The sequence below is a fragment of the Schistocerca serialis genome, chromosome 2 (assembly GCF_023864345.2).
Source record: "Schistocerca serialis cubense isolate TAMUIC-IGC-003099 chromosome 2, iqSchSeri2.2, whole genome shotgun sequence".
Classification (NCBI taxonomy): Eukaryota; Metazoa; Arthropoda; class Insecta; order Orthoptera; family Acrididae; genus Schistocerca; species Schistocerca serialis.
In genome coordinates, this window is record NC_064639.1 from 323,099,538 (window position 1) to 323,116,777 (window position 17,240).

The following is a 17,240-nucleotide window of genomic DNA, read 5'->3' on the forward strand; positions in this document are numbered from 1 at the left end:
GCCACAGGAAATGTCTCTAAATGAAATTGTACAGTTTCAGGTGCAGCAGATTGAACACCTGTGGCTCAGTGTTCAGCAAACGATGACAGTACTCTCTCACCAAACGGCACCACCATGGGTTGCTGCACCTAAATTTCACTGATACCACGTAAGGAAGAAAAATGGTCAGAATATCAGGTGCAATTGGAGACCCATTTTGCAGCATACAACATTACAAATATGGAGCGCAGTGCATTCTTTTTGTTCACAGTAGAAGCCAACATTTACCGTGTGTGCGTAAAATTGTGTGCAGATACTTGTCCTGAATCAGCCAGGTACAATGACCTTGTTATGCTGTTAGACGATCATTACGATAGTCAGATACATATCACAGCATCAAGGTTTAAATATTTGATCTAAAACAGCAGTCTTCTCAAATTCTAAAACAGTACAATGCCAAACTCAGAGGACTAACAAGGCATTGTAAGTTTAAGTGTTCTTGTGGAATCAGTTATAATGATATCATGAATGTGACTCAATCACAAAGAACATATCAGACACGTGCATTCACACTGCAATTCTAAAACTGCAAGCTCCTGATCTAAGAACAGTTCTGTCTCTTGTGAAATATTAAACTATTGTGGACTCAACAGAGGTTGATTCTGTGGCTTCTTGTATTTATGCTGTCTGTAGTGCACAAGACACTTTGTCTCAAGTACTTGGTAGTGTTAAAGTGATTAAAAACAGGGTTCAGATAAACAGTAAATTTATAAGTAAAAATTTTCAGTCTTGTGGTGCTTGACATGTACTACAGAATTCTGTGAGGAAGTCTTGCCCTCAGTGCTTTTCAAATCATTCTGGATGCAAAATGTTACCTGTGGGGATGGCATGGTCACAATGAAACAGTTTGTTTACAAGGCAAACCAGGCACAGGCAATGGCTGCCACTGTGCGAGTGCACAGCCACAGCAAAGCTATCAATGGTGCATATGGTTATAGCAATGCCATTAACAATGGCACAAGCCAAGCCTCACACTTCCTCAATTCAATTACACTTGGACATTTGTGCTTCTGTTTCATGAACTAATAAAGACACATATGACACAATCACTAGCCCACTGTTACAACAATTACTTCTATTTTGTCTGCCTACAATGGGCATGAAATTCCAGTACTTGGCATATAGTTTGCCTGCAACTGTCCGTGGAATGATAAAATGTGTTTCATTCCATGTACCCTGTCCTAGAGACAGTGCAAACATATATGAGTTAGACTTGTTTGATGATTTGTGCAACATGTGCATAAACAACAATGCATTACAAATCAGTGTTTCAGTGCCTCACACTAATGTTTCTGATTTGTGTAGCAAGTACAAGAAACTGTTCCAATCAGGTTATGGAAGGGCTCAAGATTTTGAAGTGCACATTACAGGGAAAGACAATGCACAAATGCAGTTTTTTTACACAGGGTTTGTTGCCCACACAATCTGTGAGCAAGCTGCTCAGGAACTGCAAAGATGGAAGGACAATGTGGTTATCCAACCAGTTTCTGCAGGCAACTGAGTCTCAACCTTGTTCATTCTGAAGAAGCCATCAGGCAGTTTACATCTGTGTGCTGATTTTAAAGCAACAGTAGACCCACAAACAGTCACGGATTCCTTCCTCTTCCACATCCATAGGGACTGAGGGACGGATTGGGACGGGGCAGATACTTTTCGAAGATTGATTTATGTGAGGAGTATTTACAATTACGGCTAGACAAGCAGTCAATGCAATACTTTATAATAAATATTCAACTAGGTTTGTTCCTGTATCAAACACCACCATTCAAAAATGCTTCAGCTCCTGCAATTTTTCAACTGTTCCTGGAACAGTTAACAGCAAAAATCCCTTCTCGTACAAACTATTGGGATGATATGGTAGTCGTGCATCATACGCTGGCTGAACATTTAAAAAGTTTACACTGTTTGTTTTAAGTTCTCTCTGTTCTTGGCTTAAAGCGCAACAAAAAAGAGTGCTCCTTCTTCCAGGAAGAACTGAACTACTTAGGACACGTAATAAAGGCAAAGGTTATTCATCCTGCTACTTTGCACCTGTCTGCAATTAGAGATCTGTTGGTGGCCTGTAAGATTAAGGAGATCCAGTCAGTGATGGGGAAGCTCATCTATTGTATCAAATTTATTCATAATGTAGCACAAATTGCTACACCGCTCAAACTGACTGTTCCAGAAAAATGTTCCTTTTATGTGGTCCCAAGAATGCCAGAATGCATTTCAGCAACTGAAGGACACATTGTTAACGTGCATGCAGTAAAGGCGGAAACACGAACTGTGGTGATGTTATTACCAAAGGCATCCAAACAGGATCAATGTGCTGTCATTTTTTTCTTGGATGCCGAAGGACAAACACCGGTACACATCCATTGTAGAATGATGGATGTGCACTGGGCGGCATGTCTGTTGAAAACCACCACTGAGAAATGGTGTGTTGGTTCCATGCTGGTCATGATTTGACACATGATGCTGGTCAATCTAGGAGGCCAATATAGAAAAGCAGAAGTTATGCCAACTAAAGTGGGAGACACTCAATCACATGCCCTATAGTCCTCATCTCTCTGCTAGTGATTATCACATCTTTGGTTCCTTAAAAAAAGGCTTTGAAGGGTTGTCAATTCTTGATGGATGATGATGTTAGGTGGGTGATGGAGTCCCTTAGGGAGATAGCAGAAAGGTTGGGGAAGAAGGCCAGTGTTCACTCTGTCTGCTTGCCAGAGGGTCTCATCCGAGATGTGGAGGAGGCCCTGCCAGTGGCGACAGAGAGCATTGGGTGCACCCAACTGCAAATCTTTGCTCATGTCGGCACCAATGACTCCTGCCGTCTGGGTTCAGAGGTCATCCTCAGTTCATACAGGCAGTTGGCGGAGTTGGTGAAGGCGGAAAGCCTCGCTCACGGGGTGGAATCTGAGCTAAGTGTTTGTAGTATCGTTCCCAGAACTGATCGTGGTCCTCTGATTTGGAGCTGAGTGAAAGGCTTAAACCAGAGGCTCAGACGATTCTGCGGAGATATGGGGTGCAAATTTCTCGACCTCCGCTATCGGGTGGAGAAATGTAGGGTCCCCCTGAATAGGTCAGGCGTGCACTACACGCAGGAAGCGGCTACAAAGGTAGCGGAGTATGTGTGGAGTGCACATGTGGGTTTTTTAGGTTAGAGAATTCCCTCCCTAGGCCCATAAGACGCCTCCTGAGACACGACAAGGTAGTAGTAGGCAAAAAACAACAGGGAATAACAATATTAATGTGCTAATAGTAAACTGCAGGAGCGTTTATAGAAAGGTCCCAGAACTGCTCTCATCAATAAACAGTCACAACGCCCACACAGTTCTAGGGACAGAATGTTGGCTGAAACCAGATGTAAACAGTAATGAAATTCTAAACTCAGATTGGAATGTATACTACAGAGACAGGCTGGACAGTGAAGGGGAGGCGTGTTTATAGCCATAAAAAGTACAATAGTATTGAAGGAAACTGACAGAGATGCGAAATGTGAACTAATTTGGGTGAAGGTCATGGTTAAAGCAGGCTCAAACATGGTAATTGGATGTCTCTATATGCCCCCTGGCTCAGCAGCTGTTGTGGCAGAGCACCTAAAGGAAAATTTGGAAAATATTTCGAGTAGATTTCCCGACCATGTTATAGTTCTGAGTGGAGATTTTAATTAGCCGGATACAGACTGGGAGACTCAAACGTTTATAACAGGTGGCAGGGACAAAGAATCCAGTGACACTTTTTTAAGTGCATTATCTGAAAACTATCTTGAGCAGTTAAACAGAGAACCGACTCGCGGTGATAACATGTTAGACCTTCTGGTGACAAACAGACCCGAAATATTTGAAACAGTTAATGCAGAACAGGGAATCAGTGATCATTAAGTAGTTACTGCATGGATAATTTCAGCCATAAATAAAAATATTAAAACAGGTAGGAAGATTTTCCTATTTAGCAAAAGTGACAAAAAGCCGCTTTCAGAGTACTTGATGGCTCAACACAAAAGTTTTGTCTCAAGTACAAATAGTGTTGAGGATCAGTGGACAAAGTTCAAAACCCTTGTACAATATGCATTAGATGAGTATGTGCCAAGCAAGATTATAAGAGATGGAAAAGAGCCACCGTGGTACAACAACCAAGTTAGAAAACTGCTGCGGAAGCAAAGGGAACTTCACAGCAAACATAAACATAGCCAAAGCCTTGCAGACAAACAAAAATTCCGCGAAGCGAAATGTAGTGTGAGGAGGGCTATGCGAGAGGCGTTCAATGAATTTGAAAGTAAAGTTCTATGTACTGACTTGGCAGAAAATCCTAAGAAATTTTGGTCTTATGTCAAAGCGGTAGGCGGATCAAAACAAAATGTCCAGACACTCTGTGACCAAAATGGTACCGAAACAGAGGATGACAGACTATAGGCCGAAATACTAAATGTCTTTTTCCAAAGCTGTTTCACAGAGGAAGACTGCACTGTAGTTCCCTCTCTAGATTGTCGCACAGATGACAAAGTGGTAGTGGCAATATCAAAATAGACGACAGAGGAATAGAGAAACAAGTAAAATCGCTCAAAAGAGGAAAGGCCACTGGACCTGTTGGGATACCAGTTCGATTTCACACAGAGTACGCGAAGGAACTTGCCCCCCTTCTTGCTGCGGTGTACCGTAGGTCTCTAGAAGAGCTTAGCATTCCATAGGATTGGAAAAGGGCACAGGTCATTTCCATTTTCAAGAAAGGACGTCGAACAGATGTGCAGAACTATCGACCTATATCTCTAACGTCGATCAGTTGTAGAATTTTGGAACACGTATTATGTTCGAGTGTAATGACTTTTCTGGAGACTAGAAATCTACTCTGTAGGAATCAGTATGGGTTTCAAAAAAGACAAGCATGTGAACCCCAGCTCGCGCTATTCGTCCATGAGACTCAGAGGGCCATGTTTCTTGACTTCCGCAAGGCGTTCGATACAGTTCCCCACAGTCGTTTAATGAACAAAGTAAGAGCATATGAACTATCAGAAAAATTGTGTGATTGGATTGAAGAGTTCCCAGATAACAGAACACGGCATGTCATTCTCAATGGTGAGAAGTCTTCCAAAGTAAGAGTGATTTCAGGTGTGCCACAGGGGAGTGTCGTAGGACCGTTGCTATTCACAATATACAAAAATGACCTTGTGGATAACATCGGAAGTTCACTGAGGCTTTTTGCGGATGATGCTGTGGTATATCGAGAGGTTGTAACAATGGAAAATTGTACTGAAATGCAGGAGGATCTGCAACGAATTGACGCATGATGGAGGGAATGGCAACTGAATCTCAATGTAGACAAGTGTAATGTGCTGCGAATACATAGAAAGAAAGATCCTTTATCATTTAGCTACAATACAGCAAGTCAGCAACTGGAAGCAGTTAATTCCATAAATCATCTGGGAGTAGGCATTAGGAGTGATTTAAAATGGAATGATCATATAAAGTTGATCGTCGGTAAAGCAGATGCCAGACTGAGATTCATTAGACGAATCCTAAGGAAATGCAATCCGAAAACAAAGGAAGTAGGTTACAGTACACTCGTTCACCCACTGCTTGAATACTGCTCACCAGTGTGGGATCTGTACCAGATGGGGTTGATAGAAGAGATAGAGAAGATCCAACGGAGAGCAGCGCACTTCATTACAGGATCATTTAATAATCGCGAAAGCATTACGGAGATGACAGATAAACCCCAGTGGAAGACTTTGCAGGAAGGATGCTCAGTAGCTCGGTACGGGCTTTTGTTGAAGTTTTGAGAACATACCTTCACCGAGGAGTCAAGCCGTATATTGCTCTCTCCTACGTATATCTCGCGAAGAGACCATGAGGATAAAATCAGAGAGATTAGAGCCCATACAGAGGCATACTGACAATCTTTCTTTGCATGAACAATACGAGACTGGAATAGAAGGGAGAACCGATAGAGGTACTCAAAGTATCCTCCGCCACACACTGTCAGGTGGCTTGCGGAGTATGGATGTAGATGTAGATGTGCAGTGGGCAGTTGTGGCCTTTTTACACAGCAGGACATGGTATTTTACCAAATGCAAATCTGGTGCGTCGGTGGGGTGATTGCCTCAAATGCTCATGGTGATACTGCGTGATTGTCATAAAGATTCTGGATTGAGCTGTCTTCAAATGGAAACTTTTTGATCGCCCTTATATTACTGAGCTTTGATTAGCTACATACATTTAAAATACAACTTTTCAAAAATAACAGAGTAATTGACCACAAACACTGTGCTTATGCACTTATATGGCCTCTGGCAATGGACTGTTCAAGTGGCAGGGAACTTCCTGTACTACCTAAGCTGCACGGCCTACAGCAACTGACAGACTAAGAAAGCTCTGATAGTGGCCAGCCAGCAGCAATGGGAGAAAACTGACCTCTAATTGTCTGTGAGTAGGTGCCACTTGATAAGCTTAAATCAGCAGTACAAACAATTTCAGGAATATGAATATGATGCTCACTACGCCAGTAGAAGTAATGTCTACCATAAAATCTTTAAAATACATGAATTCTTGTGGTTATAATCAAACATCAACAATGTTAATTAATGAAATTAATGAGTGTGTCTCTGAGTTTAATAACATATTAGGAATCTGAGTAACTAGTCATTATTTAATGGAACATTTCCTGAATGGTTGAAATGTGCTGAAGTTAAGTCTTTGTTTAAGAAATGAATGTTTAAGAAATGAGATAAATAAATACCATCCAAATTCAATCCAATTTCACTTTTGTCAACATTTTCAGATATTTTAGGACAGGTAATATACAAACGGTTTCCTAACCATCTGACAATAAATAATTTATTGTCCATGTGACAGTTCAGATTTCTGAAGGGTTCTGATACTGGGAAGGCAATCCACACATACAGCAGAATGTACTTAATTCATTAGACAAGAAATTACTTGCCACTGGTATATTTTGGGTACTGTCCTTTCAAATAAATTACACTGAAGAGGGGGAAAAAATAAAAAAAAATAAAAATACAGGTACAACTGCCTAATATCATGTACGGGCCCTGCGAGCACGTAGAAGTGCCGCAACACGACATGGCAGTGACTCAACTAATGTCTGAAGTAGTGCTGGAGGGAACTGACACCATGAATCCTACATGGCTGTCCATAAATCTGTAAGAGTATGAGGGGTCCCATATCACTCCCACCACACATGCCCCACACCATTACAGAGCCTCCACCAGCTTGTACAGTCCCCTGCTGACATGCAGGGTCCATGGATTCATGAGGTTGACTCCTTGCCCACACACGTCCACCCGCTTGATGCAATTTGAAATGAAACTCGTTCGACCAGGCAACATGTTTCCATTCACCATCAGTCCAATGTCAGTTTTGATAGGCCCAGGCAAGGTGTAAAGCTTTGTGCTGCGCAGTCATCAAAGGTACATGAGTGGACCTTTGGCTCCAAAAGCCCACATCAATGATGTTTTGTTTAGTGGTTCACATGATGGCCCAGCATTGAAATCTGCAGCAATTTGCAGAAGGGTTGCACCTCTGGCATGTTGAACAATTCTCTTCAGTCATTGCTGGTCCTGTTCTTGCAAGGTCTTTTCCTAGCTGCAGCGATGTCGGAGATTTTATATTATACCAGATCTCTGATATTCATGGTACACTCATGAAATGGTCTTACAGGAAATTCCCCAGTTCATTGTTACCTCAGAGATGCTGTGCCCATCGCTCGTCCGACGACTATAACACTACGTTCAAACTCGCTTAAATCTTGATAACCTGCCATTGTAGCAGCAGTACCTGATCTAACAACTGCTCCAGACAATTGTTGTCTTATATAGGCGTTGCCGACCACAGTGCCATATTCTGCCTGCTTATATATCTCTGTATTTGAATATACATGCGTACATCAGTTTCTTTGGTGCTTCTATGTAGAATATTATGGAGTAACAGGAAATGCTACAAAATGGTTCAAATTATATATCTCTGACAGAACGCAAAGGGTGTTATTAGCAAAGAGACATGAAAGTTATCAGGAATCCTCCAACTAGAAACTAGTTACATATGGTGTCCCACAAGGTTCCACATTATGGCCCTTACTTTTTCTTGTGCATATCAATGATCTGTAACACTATCAGATGCCAAGTTGTTTTGTTTGCAGATAATACATACATTACAATAAGTAGCACATCATATACTGTTTGGGAAAGATTGGTTAATTAAATTTTATAGACCTTAATAAATACTTCATAGTCAATTCTTTATCACTAAACTTTGAAAAGCACTCTATATGCTGTTTAGAAATTGTAAGAGGTCTCCTGCAAAAATACGATGACAAACTGATAGTAGAAGTTTACTGTGTTAAATTCTTGGGATTACAGCCTAATAATAAATTCAACCCGGAGGAGCATAGCACAGAACTGCTGAAGTGCCTAAACAAATCTCTATCTGCGGTGTGAATGCTGCCACACATGGGTGATACAAAAATAAAAAAAGTTTGCATACTATGTTTACTTTCATTTAATAATGTCATAGGGAATTATTTTTTGGCAAAACTCATAAATCCAAGCTAAAGTTTTCAAGAGCCAACGATGTGTAACAAGAATTATTAGCGATGTGAATCTAAGAACATCTTGCAGAGACCTTTTATTGGAATTAGGGATAATAACTACTGCTTCAGAATATATTTATTGCTGGTGAAATTTGTCATTAAAAATATATCCAGTTTTCAAACCATCAACTTAGTCCATGGAATCAATACTAGAAATAAGAATAACAACAATATGACGGAAAGGACAGATTGCTATTCACCACATAAAGAAGGCATTGAGTTACAGACAGGCACAATGAAAAAGATTGCTAAAATATTTATTCGTAAGCTTTCAGGCAATGTCCTTCTTCCAAGCCGGCTGGAGTGGCCGAGCAGTTCTAGGCGCTGCAATCTGGAACCGCGCGACCGCTACGGTCGCAGGTTCGAATGCTGCCTCGGGCATGGATGTGTGTGATGTCTTTAGGTTAGATAGGTTTAAGTAGTTCTAAGTTCTAGGGGACTGATGAACTCAGCAGTTAAGTCCCACAGTGCTCAGAGCCATTTGAATCTTCTTACAAACTAGAAGACACACACATTCACACAATCAAAATTTATGCACACATGGCCACTGTGTCCGGATGCTGGGGCCTGACTGCACCTGTGTCTGATGTGAATAGCAATCTGCTAGGAGGGGTGGTGGGGATAAGGAGGCGGCATGGGGCAGGGAGAAATAACAGGGTGGGGGTGGTAGTTTATGCTGTGCTACCTGTAGGATCATATAGGGATGTGGAAATAAGAATAATCTTCACAAAGATTTAAAGTCGCTTACTTCAGTCCAGAAAGATGTCCATTATTCAGGAACACAAATTTCCAACAACTTGCCAACAGCCACAACAAGTTTAACTACTAAAAAAATTCAGTTTACTAAAAGCCTGAAGGATTCATTGGTGGCCAACTCTTTACACTCCACTGATGAATTTCTTAGTAGCACCAACTAATGCTTATATGTTATTAATAAAATTTAATAATGCAAGTATAATCTGACTTTCTGACTTTGTACAAATTAAGTGCAGTGATGTGAAAATTTGTAAATAAAAGCTGTAAAATGATTTTTCTATTTGATGATGCATGGCTACAATAGTGTACGAATTATCATATGCACCTCAATGTACTGCACATTTACATGTTTTGTGCAAGTTATTTATTATTTTCTAAATGAAAATGTGTCTAAGAATTTTTGACTTTTTCCACATCCATGAGGATCATTTCTCTTGGCATCCATACATTAGCATATTATTTGTTTATATATTCTGAAGTGTTCGACATCCTGGAGGATCTCTTCGGCATAGATCCCTTGAAATGAAAATTACATTTAATCTAATCTACAGCAATTTGTTGTCCACCTCATAGACTAATTTTCAAGGAGTATGCAGCTAATTGCTAGAGTCCAAGTCTTTTTATGAGATATTACATGGTGAAAAAATCACATGCTGTGCTCTCCCAAAATATCTTCCTGTAATGCTCTCTAAATTCTGCATTACCTATAATGAAACATACTGAAAACATGATAAAAGAAATCACTTGAAATGGGATCAAACCAAATACAGTAAAAAGTGAAATGGTAGAAGCCTGATGCTTTCTTCACTGAACTACTCGCGAATCACATTTTCCAGGACAACATCCAGGTGCTTTGTTCCACTGTTCATCTTTGTCTCTACCTCATTACATTAAGTGCATCCAGGATGGAATCCTAGGAATCGAATGGCGCAGAATTTCTTCCTTGTACGTTTTTACAGTTTGTCTTTATGGCGAGAAACAAAGTGCAGCTCCTTTAGTCTCAAATTACCAGTGCTCTTTACTTTTATTTACATAACTGTATTCATTATCATTTGCTTCTTAGTAACAGGGCATATAGCTCAAATTTCAGCTCCAGACAGTATCTGTGCTATTAAATGTACTTTAATGTCCTTTTTATGTTTAACAAGGTGAATAATCACCATCTATAATATCCACGATGAATTTACTTTACTATCTTTATTTTGATAGTTTAAGTTCTCTTCAGTAGATGAATCTTTCTGTTGCACACACTGTTCTAATGATTGCCACTATGATGTCAGCAATGTTATGGCACTGAGCACATAATCTGTACCACAAACATCTAATGACAAGGTGCATTTGATTGCTCATTACTCATTATTCTTTGCTTTTATGCATCTCACACCACTTTTATGATATTATGAGTGCTAATTTGAAACAACTACTTGAAAAATTTATTTTGTAACAACAAAGTGAAGCTATGTGTTTCATATTTTGCTATTTGAAATACCACTTTAACTGAATAAGTAATTAAAAAAAAGCACTCCATCTTCAGGCCACAAGTGGCCCATCGGGACCATCCGACCGCAATTCAGAACCTGTAAGAGGTTGCCACCCAGCATACGCATACAGTACGAAGAAAAGCAGATAGAAGAGGTTGACAGTCTTAAATTCCTGGGATTACAACTTGATAATAAATTCAGTTGGGAGGAGCACACCACAGAACTACAGAAACGCCTTAGCAAATCTGTATTTGCAATTCGAGTGTTAGCAGACATAGGCGACATAAAAGTGAAAAAGCTTGCATACTTTGCCTACTTTCATTCCATAATGTCATATGGTATAATATTTTGGGGTAACTCTTCAAGTCAAACAAAAGTTTTCAGAGTCCAAAAGCGTGTAATACGTATTATTTGTGGAGTAAACTCACGGACGTCTTGTAGAAACCTCTTCAAAGAACTGGTTATACTAACTACTGCCTCTCAGCATATTTACTCCTTAATGAAATTTGTCCTACATAATATATCTCTTTTTCCAACAAACAGCTCAGTTCATACATACAATACCAGGAACAAAAGTGATCTGCACAAGGACTTAAAAGCACTTACTTTAGTTCAAAAGGGGGTCCACTACTCAGGAACACTCATCTTCAATAATTCGCCAGAAAACATAAAAAATTTAGTTACAAATAAAAATCAGTTTAAAAGGAGCCTGAAAGACTTACTAGTGGCCAACTCCTTCTACTCCATTGACGAATTTTTTAATAGAAACAAATGGCTCTGAGCACTATGGGACTCAACTGCTGAGGTCATTAGTCCCCTAGAACTTAGAACTAGTTAAACCTAACGAACCTAAGGACATCACACACATCCATGCCCGAGGCAGGATTCGAACCTGCGACCGTAGCGGTCTCGCGGTTCCAGACTGCAGCGCCAGAACCGCGCGGCCACTTCGGCCGGCTAGAAACAAATGATGTGTTGTATATATTCATAGTATTAGTATTGTTATTTCAGCTTTTTTTTTAAAAAAAAGAGTAAGTGACATGTTCCACATCCATGAGGATCTCCTCAACAAGGATCTATGGAACGAAAAACTAATCTAATCTAATCAAGTGTCATCCTCAGCTGAGGATGCTGATAGGAGGGGCGTGTGGTCAGCACACCGCTCCCTCATTATGATTGTTTTCTGTGACCGGAACTGAATAAGTAATAATCAGTTTCAGATATTAAATGATGACAATAGATTACAAAACAATGGTAAAAAATAACAAATTTTTCTGACAATATTCACAATAATGTAATATAACAAAGTAGAACAGAAATAAAATTGTTATAATACCTATTACCTGAAATATACTGTCTGTGCAGTATAAGAAGTGTCTACCACATGCAAAATGTGCAAGTAGGCACAATAAAATGACCTATAGTTGATAAATGGAGAAGTCACAAAAAATCTGACACCCAAAAATAATGCATTACCTGTCTTTGCAGAGAGCATATGGAAACATAAAAGACAGTAGAATTAAAAATAAAGCACGTTAAAGTATTTCACGCCTTCCCCCACAAAAAAGGAAATGTTACTATATCTGATTTATTTACCTGTTTTTTATCGATGGAGTCAAATCCTGTTATTTTGTTACCCTTTGTGTCTGTGAGACAGCCCATTGGTTCACAAGCTACAACTTCTGCTGATACTTTTGTTAAGGGCAACAACTGTCGCACATGCTGGATAGATGGAGATGTTCGCTCCCCAAGTTCCTGAGGCAGATCACTGAATGAATTCTCATTTGTCTAAAAATACCTTGATAATACAAGTGTATTCATCTAAAATCTTGCATAAAGCATTTAATACTTACTTGATTAATTCAAAATATCACTTATATTATATTATACAGCTTTGGAAACCTTGCCAGCAACTGTAGTACCTTTGACCAGAATGCACACACTGACTGGATTGGGAAGGGCATCATAAGGCTGCTGTATCTCTTCCTGAGGCAATCTGTTTCACGGCTGATGTAACTGGACCTGATGTGTGAATTGGTCCCACACATTCTATTGGGGACAGATCAGTGATCTTGCTAACCATGGGAGTACTTCAGCATCACACATAGTTCGTGGAGATATGTGCATTGTGTGAATGAGCATTGGCTTGCTGAAAAATGGCACTATGATAATCCTGCGCAAGAGGTAACATGTGCGATACGGCTGTGCCTCTGTTGTTAAAAGTACATTCCCCAACAACAGAAGTAAAACACCCAGAATGAAAGGAAGCAATGAAAAGAAATGAAATTTCACTGGTTGTGAGGGTATGTGATATTACTTCAGTGACTGCAAATCAAATCAAATTTACAAAGAACTGGGAAATATGAGCCCACTTACCAGTAAAGTGGCAGTCCCTGTGCCCTTTGACCAGGATGCACACACTGACTGGATTGGGAAGGGCATCATAAGGCTGCTGTATCTCTTCCTGAGGCAATCTGTTTCACGGCTGATGTAACTGGACCTGATGTGTGAATTGGCCCCACACATTCTATTGGGGACAGATCAGTGATCTTGCTAACCATGGGAGTACTTCAGCATCACACATAGTTCGTGGAGATATGTGCATTGTGTGAATGAGCATTGGCTTGCTGAAAAATGGCACTATGATAATCCTGCGCAAGAGGTAACATGTGCGATACGGCTGTGCCTCTGTTGTTAAAAGTACATTCCCCAACAACAGAAGTAAAACACCCAGAATGAAAGGAAGCAATGAAAAGAAATGAAATTTCACTGGTTGTGAGGGTATGTGATATTACTTCAGTGACTGCAAATCAAATCAAATTTACAAAGAACTGGGAAATATGAGCCCACTTACCAGTAAAGTGGCAGTCCCTGTGCCATTTGACCAGGATGCACACACTGACTGGATTGGGAAGGGCATCATAAGGCTGCTGTATCTCTTCCTGAGGCAATCTGTTTCACGGCTGATGTAACTGGACCTGATGTGTGAATTGGCCCCACACATTCTATTGGGGACAGATCAGTGATCTTGCTAACCATGGGAGTACTTCAGCATCACACATAGTTCGTGGAGATATGTGCATTGTGTGAATGAGCATTGGCTTGCTGAAAAATGGCACTATGATAATCCTGCGCAAGAGGTAAGATGTGTGATACAGCTGTGCCTCTCCAGAATACTGGTAGAATGGGTCCTCTCCCCAGGTGCTGCCGTTCTTGCTATCTGGCATAGTGCAGAACTGTCCATTCTCGTTATCAGGGATAGTGCAGAACTGTGATTCATCACTGAATACAATGCATTGGCATTAATAAGCAGTCTATGCTTCCCAGTCATGGCTTCACTCCAAATGCAGTCATTTGTGTTGTGGTTCGGTAACTGCCTAACTCTGGTTGACACTAGTCTCTGACAAACAGCGTGAGGTGACACAGAATGTTGCAGGAAGTTCTTTATTTGTTCTCGGATGGCATTCTCAAATGTGAATGGTTTATAATGTGGTTGGTGCACAATATGCTGATACTTCCTTGTGGTGGACATGCATGGTTGACTAGAACATTGACAATGAGTATGCTTATACCTACCTTCACAGTCCCATACAGTGCAACATTGGGGCTCTGTAACATCTAAACGCCACACAAATAGGGATATTGCACGTTTCAATTAGCTAACCAAATGGCGACCTACAACGAGGCCCCTTTCAAACTCTGTTAGGTGCTGATAACGTGGTCTCACACAAGTATATGGCATCGCTGTACCCTTCACAGTGATCAATCAATGTGTGTTGTTCACACTCTGTATGTACCTCACGAGGCCGGATCACAACACTGAACATGAACAACACTAATGCACTCTGGAGGCTGTTCTATTTGTCACAGAGAAATGAAACATACTTGCCAAAAGTGTGTACGTGTACAAACTTACAATGACATTTGACCATGTCTTTTGGATGCTTCACTTTTTTTGACAGCAAAAGATTTTTGTGGCTTATTATGAAGTTATCATGAAGCACTTCAATATCAGTGTAAATATATCTTCAAAAAATAATTATCTATAGTTTAGAGGAAGCCATCAGTTGTCATCTTACAACTGCTCAAGAGAGCTCAGCTGAAACCTTATGAAAATTTAACAACTTAATATGTAAAGGTTGTAGCCTAAGATCAAATCATCTTGGACAACAATTTCAATAACCTGTACAGTCTCTCCTAGTTGCAATACAATACTGCATTTGTATATAGAAACAATCACAAAGACATCAAATGTATTTTTGGAAGATATTATTCTACACCGCTTCCATTTTTGCTTTAAGCAGTCTAGGGATGTTGTCAGTAATGAAGAGAAAACAAGATGGTGGCCCACACAAACTTAGTGCGGAAAAGGTTTAGTGATTGTTGTGAACAATGACTTTGACAAATATATTGGAGAGAGGAGGAAAGAAGATTAGCCTTTAACAACCTATGGACCATGAGTTTGTCAGATACAGAGAACAAACTTGGATTGGACAAGGGTGAGAAATTGGCTGTGCCCTTTTCATACCTTTCGAAATACTTTCATTTAATTCAGTGTATTCCATTATACTCTTAATATCATTTGAACTCTCGTCATTACTTTATGGTTGACTTGTTTTTTTGGCTTCTTCCATCTCCGCAACATTTTTTGTTGATACATAAGGACCTTCTTCTTCTTCTTCTTCCTCTTCCTCCTCCTCCTCTTCCTCTTCCATTTGAAGGAGGGGGTGTTGGCATTGTCTCCATCTTTTTGCTAGCCATCCTATATCCTGTCTTAGAGTTTAGTTGAAATGTAATACCTAGTCTCTTCAGTCGTTGTTTTTTCATGTCTAGTTGCTGTCTTATGTCTTCATTCATCACTCCATCTCTTAATGTTAGTCCAAGAAGTGACAGAAATCTCCCCTCAGCTGATTCAATCCTTTGTCTCTTTCTCTCTCTTAGAATTCAATTTTCACTACCATACACAAGACTAGCCTTAGCCACTGCATTGTGTAATCTTTGGCCTATCTCTTTTATGCAGTAATGCAAAGTTACATCCTTATAAAACCATTTACAGCATTATATTTCTGCAAATTTTGAATCACATCTGAATTAGGTTTGTATAGTAATATCTCTGTCTCAAGATATTTAAATGATCTTACATATTCTATTGTCTTACTGTTTATCAGTATTTTTGATCTTTTGTGTTTTCCTTCCATTGCCACAACTTTTGTTTCATTTACACATATAATCATTTGATAAGTTTGTAAAACACTATTATATTTACACACATTTTCTTGTAAATCACATACACTCTCTCCTTGGAGAAATAAAATAGTGTTAATAAATTTGTTCCTTCCCTTGTTCATCTTCCTGGGGCTTTTAAAATTTCATTGTTCTAAGACTTTGTTGATGTATATATATAAAATGACTGGTGAGAGGCTACACCCTTATTTCAATCTCTGGGTTACAGTCAACAACTCTTTGTTTATACTAATTTTAGTGTTATCATAGAGTATAATTTCATTCTTCTTACCTTATTGTAAGCCTTCTCATAGTCTAGGATGAGCAGAAAAGTGGCTTTACTGTTTTCTATGAGTTGTTTTAAAACAAATGTTGCATCTGCAGAGGACCTGCCTTTACAAAAGTAGCATTGCTCCAATCATAAAAATATTTCTGCTATTGGCTGGAGTTTCCTTTTAATAATAGATGAGTATATTTTATAAGGAGCATTTAAAATGAATATACCACTGTAATTTGACCATTCTTTTTTTAAACTCTTTTGTTGTATATGCTTATTATTTTTACTACATTTCATTCCTCTGAAATTTTCCCCAAGCACCAAATATCATTCAGCAACTGCACAAATAACTTCTTCCATTTAATACTGGCACATTTTATAAGCTTCAGATTTAATTCGTCTGTATCTGTAGCCTTCCTGTACCTGGCCTTTAAATACTTTCAATGTCTGACAGTTTGATTACATTGTATTCTCCAATATTCACAATATTTGCATAGTAAGGCTAATCTTTCTTGACTAACAGTGCTTGTAATACTGTAACAATTCCTTTCCTGTTATTGTATCTGTCTTTGCTTTGTCATGGTTTTCACGACATAATATTTTGAATCCAAATTTTTGAGCCGAAGTAGAATCATACTCTTGTCTTTTACGATTTCTCTCTGTTTGTTTGCCTACCATGATTGCGAACTAGCTCTCTCCTTTTTTTTACTGTGTCATATCTTTCACTTTCTCCCTATTAATCCAAATCAGACATAGTTCCTTTTTTCCATTACAACTTTCTCAAGTTCATTACTACTTAATTTCAGCCAAGTTGATTTTGTCATTTTTTGCACCATGTGTACTTAGCTGTCTTAATTAAAATTTCCTTTAACTCATTT

The 17,240-nt window shown here is 39.4% G+C and overlaps 1 protein-coding gene across 1 annotated transcript in view; it reads right to left on the bottom strand.

Annotated features, from left to right (window-relative positions):
- Window positions 1-17,240, bottom strand: part of LOC126457128 (mediator of RNA polymerase II transcription subunit 12) — a 372,135-nt gene that overhangs the window by 83,978 nt on the left and 270,917 nt on the right. Inside the window, exon 32 of the mRNA XM_050093187.1 lies at window positions 12,459-12,617. Coding sequence (XP_049949144.1) covers window positions 12,459-12,617 — 159 coding nt within the window. The remainder of the gene's footprint in view (window positions 1-12,458; window positions 12,618-17,240) is intronic.